The sequence below is a fragment of the Penaeus chinensis genome, chromosome 19 (assembly GCF_019202785.1).
Source record: "Penaeus chinensis breed Huanghai No. 1 chromosome 19, ASM1920278v2, whole genome shotgun sequence".
Lineage (NCBI taxonomy): Eukaryota > Metazoa > Arthropoda > Malacostraca > Decapoda > Penaeidae > Penaeus > Penaeus chinensis.
In genome coordinates, this window is record NC_061837.1 from 24,700,427 (window position 1) to 24,705,426 (window position 5,000).

Below are 5,000 nucleotides of genomic sequence, written 5' to 3' on the forward strand. Positions count from 1 at the left end.
TGGATATATGTAAATATATATAAATATATATGTATATGTTTGTAAACATATATACATATACATATATGTGTCTGTAAATATATATATATATATATATATATATACATATACATTTATACACATATATGTGTGTATAAATATATATGTATATATATACATATATGTGTAAATATATATATATATGTGTGTGTAAATATATATATGCGCGCGCGCGCGTGTGTATGTGTGTGTGAATAAATAAATAAATAGATATACACATATATGTATATTATAAATATATACATATATACAAATATATATACATATATATGAATATCTGTATATGTATTTGTTAAAATATATATATGCATAAATGAATAGATATATATTATATATATATTTATTTACACATAGATATAGATATGTATGTTTCATATTTCTTCACATATTATCATGAAAATCTTATGAAACCGTTTTTCATTCTGTACCACGTATGTCCAGTCAAAGAAGCGCATAAGGTGGTACCATGTGCTTCCGCTGGATCGATCACGTGTCCACGTGCCCGCCAGACAGTGCCAGATAAGGCGGAAGGACCGTCGGTTTTCTGCCCCACTCCTTGTCTGCATCTGCCTGCGAGTGCCCTGCCCTTCCGCCCGGGCCAAAAAGAAACATCATGGTTTCTCCCTCTTACTTTACCTCTTCTTTTTTCCTCCTCGTTCTCCTCCTCGCGTCCTCTCGACACGTCCGCGGACAGAGATGGTCAGAGGGAGGTGTCCTAGCTAGTGCGGATAGCCTAGGATTCGGTGGGAGCTCGTTGGATGTCTCTGAAGCAGAGGACCTCCTCGCGCGAATCGGCAGGGTCGGCGCTTCGAACACCGGGTGAGTTGCGAGGCGGTTTCTCTTCGGGTTGGCAGCGATCGAATCACTATTTTATTTCAATAGCACTTACGGGCTGCAATTAGAATTTGAGTCGGCAATAGTTTGTTTTAATAGTATTTAAAGACAGCAGTAAGGACTGGTTAGAAAGGTCATAAGTTTGCTTATATTTTGAGTCAGCAATATCCAATTAAAATTACAATTTATCTTTGGAGAGGGATGAAATTGTATTTTGACCCTTTCTTAGGGGGAGGTGAAAGAACTATCATATATTGTTAAAATTCAATACATTTGCACGTTCCGATATTTAATTCCATAATAGCTTTAGAACTACTGACCACAGTAGAAGCAGAAATATTCGTTCGTGGCTCAATCTCTATAGCTTACTTTCATCTATTTCACTAAATGATGTATTTTCTGACACATTGCAGCGCTGCAGTGAAATAAATAAATAGGCATCTGTATATTAATAATGCACAATTCACATTAATATACATAATTTGCGTGTGCGTGGATGTGAATGTGTATGTATATCCATACACATATGTGTGTGATTGCATTCAAATGACTATGAATAGGTGCATAGCTCGTTAGATACATTTGGACTTGTCAGTTTTACATGGCTGCTTCAAAAACGACATAAAAGATGAATTTCTTTAATAGTAACATAACTAGAGATATTTCTTCGCCTCCTTCTGCAGCCGGGCAACCGTGGTCGCTGTACCTGCCTGTGTTCGCCGACGCCGCGTCCCCCTGCGGCGTCGCCCTCGCCGCCATGGCCGCCTCCCTCGAGGGCAACGCGTCGCTCGGAGTCCTGCAAAGTAAGCGTCGGATGCCACTATGTCAGATCCCCTACAGAGTATATACATATGTATATACTCTCTATGCACAATTACAATTGTGTGTATATTTATATATTTCCCTATCTGTTTGTCTGGCTGTCCATATATATCTTTATCTATGTATACATATCCTAAGGTATATACATGTGTGTGTGTGTGCCACACACTCTTCGAGCCTGTATGTATGTATATATATCTATAAATATATATATACACATATAAATATATATATATATATATATATATATATATATATATATATAGAGAGAGAGAGAGAGAGAGAGAGAGAGAGAGAAACAGAGAGAGATGTGTGTGTATATTTGTGTGTGTATGTGCGTCTCTCTCTCTCTCTCTTTATATATATATATATATATATATATATATATATGTATATATATATGTATATATTTATATATACATACATACACATATATATCTATATGTATATATATTTATATGTATATATATGTATATACATATATATGTATATACACATATATACATATATATACATATACATATGTATGTATGTGCGTGTATTTGCATAGCATATCACTCTATCCACCTCTCCATAGACATGTGTATGTACGCATAAATGCACACAGTTCACAAACCTTTCCCTCAGTGGTGGACTCGTGGGGGAAGCTCCCCGACGGATTCCTCTATGGCAATCCTTATTTCGTGGGAGTCGGCGTCTACGAAGAGTGCATCCACGCCCAGTCTCCTGACCTCGGCATCAAGGGCAAATTCTGTTCGGTCGTCCTCGCGTAAGTCCTTTGTTTTTCTCGTTTTTTTTCCTTCGTTTTTTTCTTAAAAAAGCACTCCATGTAGAAATGCAATTGCTGAGGAGAATGATCAAACGAAGGGCCTGATTTATATCTTTGAGTGATTCGTTTCTTTCAGGATTAATAATACCATCGCTCAGAACCAAAGACATTTCGAAGCAGGACCTCGCCTCATTCAAGGCTTTGCTAACACGTACATGGGCTTTTCTGTTCAGTATTCTACATGCATCCCGACGCCTGCTCTGAGAGGACTTGGCGGTGTGTATTCTTAATTATTTGTGTTAATATTATGAATCATGTTTATGGATTCTAGTCAGGGAGTTTCACGTAACAGTCAATAAGATTTAGGTTGGTAACAGTGACAGAATCGTGATAGTTATGCGACGGTCCCAGGATTTGACAGCATCAATTAGTGTCCTTCCTAACCTCTGCCTGACATGAGGACTCGAACCCACTCGAGTATCCCAACTATGCGCGTCACTGGACCAGTTCCAGCAGAAACGTGTGACACAAATATGCATTTCAGAGAGGCAAATCCTTTCGCAGCTCACAGGCGATTGACATCCTAACACTCCACTAATATATTTAAATACATTTTTTTCTTTCCTTTTCGTTTTCTTTTTTTTCTTTCTTTCTTTTCTTTTTTTTCTTTCTTTCTTTTTCTTCTTTACTTTCTTTCTTTTTCTTTTTTCTTTCTTTCTTTTTCTTTTTTTTTCCTTCTCGTTTTCTTTTCTTTTCTTTTTCTCTTTTTCCTTCTTTTCTATCTTTTTCTTTCCTTTTCTTTCGGTCCCTTTTTTTATATCACTTTCTTTTTTCTTTCCCTTCTCTTAATACGATTATATATGAAGCCCACCCAAAAACTTTCTGATGTTATTCAGGATGAAAAGGTAAAGGGCCTAGATAAACCGGATCTTATGATACCCATTCGATTTTATCCATGTATTATATTTTGTGAATTAGCTTATTGTAACAATACTACGTTTCGTTAGGCTCGACATGTCATTCTATATAACATACAATTCACATATATTTCTAATTCTTTTTATTCTGTTCAGAAAAGCGTGCATAAAGCTCTCGATGGCATTAAAAAAGTGACTGTCACGTGCCAGACGCTGGACGAAACACCGCAGTTTACCGGGGCAGATATCGCTGTCATGTGAGCAGAAAATCCACAGTTAATTACAATGAGAAATAGACAGACACACAGACACATATAAGTGCACATGGAATATTAACTTTCCACACACACACGTCAATAAATCCCCCGTTTATAAATCATGAAGTAAAAACAACAATAACCCTTAGCCTTAAACCAACGAATAAACGCATTGATAAAAATAAACACATAAACAAACCATTGAATAAAAGATTAATGAAAATGTTTACTTAAGCAAAAATAACATGCCTTCGTTCCGCCCCGCAGAAGTTTCCTAAGCATCATGTTGGCACTGCTGGTGATTGGCACTGCCGTTGACGTATTCTGCCGTTTCGCCGAATGGTCTGCCACTGCCATAGGTAACGCGAGATTGATTGGTGATGTCCAGGTTCATGTCATTGTTGTTATTGTCATTATCATTATCTTTATTGTTATCTTTATCTGTTATCATTATTCTTGATTTTATTATTGGCATTGCTGTTATTAGTATTGTTATTATTATTACTTTTATTATCATTATTATAATCATCATCATCATTATTATTATTTTTTGTTATTATTATCATTATTATAATCATCATCATCATTATAATCATCATCATTATTATTATTATCATTATTATTATTATTGTTTTATTGTTGTTGTTATTGTTATTATTGTTATCATTATTATCATTATTATTATTACCATTACTATTATTATTATTCATGATTCACGGTTTGGAACATTACTAAGAGTTGGTACATAAGCCGATACGCAAGTGAACTTTTTTTGTTATCACAGTTATTACTGTCGTTTTTATTATCATCATTATTATTATTATGATCAATATTGTCGTTGTTTTTGTTGTTGTTGATGTTACTATTATTATTTGTTATTATTATTATTATTGATATTATCATTATTATTATTATCATTATTATTGCCATTGCCATCACCATCATCATCATCATCATCATCATTATCATTATCATTATCATTATCATTATCATTATCATTATCATTATCATTATCATTATCATTATCATTATCATCATCATCATCATCATCATCATCATCATTGTTATCACCATTAACATTATCATTATCGTTATTATTGTCAATATAATTATCGATATTATTATTACTACTACTACCACAATTAGTAGTAGTAGCAGTAGCAATTATTATTAGTAGTAGCAGTGTAGTTAGTAAGTGTAGAGCTAGTGACTTCCTCTTGCACGAAATTTGAGAGATGGATCTGACTTTTAGTATCTTATTGTTATTTTTTTCTTAATTCAATCATTTGGAATGTATGTCATATACTGTATGTCTCTAAAAAGTTACCTATTGGCCACGAGATTTCTCCTTCATCTCTATCA

General features: G+C 34.3%; 1 protein-coding gene across 1 annotated transcript in view; it reads left to right on the top strand.

The window, feature by feature from the left end:
• LOC125034975 overlaps window positions 1-5,000 on the top strand; it is a 29,312-nt gene that overhangs the window by 19,091 nt on the left and 5,221 nt on the right. Inside the window, exons 23-28 of the mRNA XM_047627022.1 lie at window positions 1,557-1,676; window positions 2,323-2,464; window positions 2,601-2,740; window positions 2,972-3,012; window positions 3,538-3,638; window positions 3,906-3,997. Of these exons, the coding sequence (XP_047482978.1) occupies window positions 1,557-1,676; window positions 2,323-2,464; window positions 2,601-2,740; window positions 2,972-3,012; window positions 3,538-3,638; window positions 3,906-3,997 (636 nt within the window). The remainder of the gene's footprint in view (window positions 1-1,556; window positions 1,677-2,322; window positions 2,465-2,600; window positions 2,741-2,971; window positions 3,013-3,537; window positions 3,639-3,905; window positions 3,998-5,000) is intronic.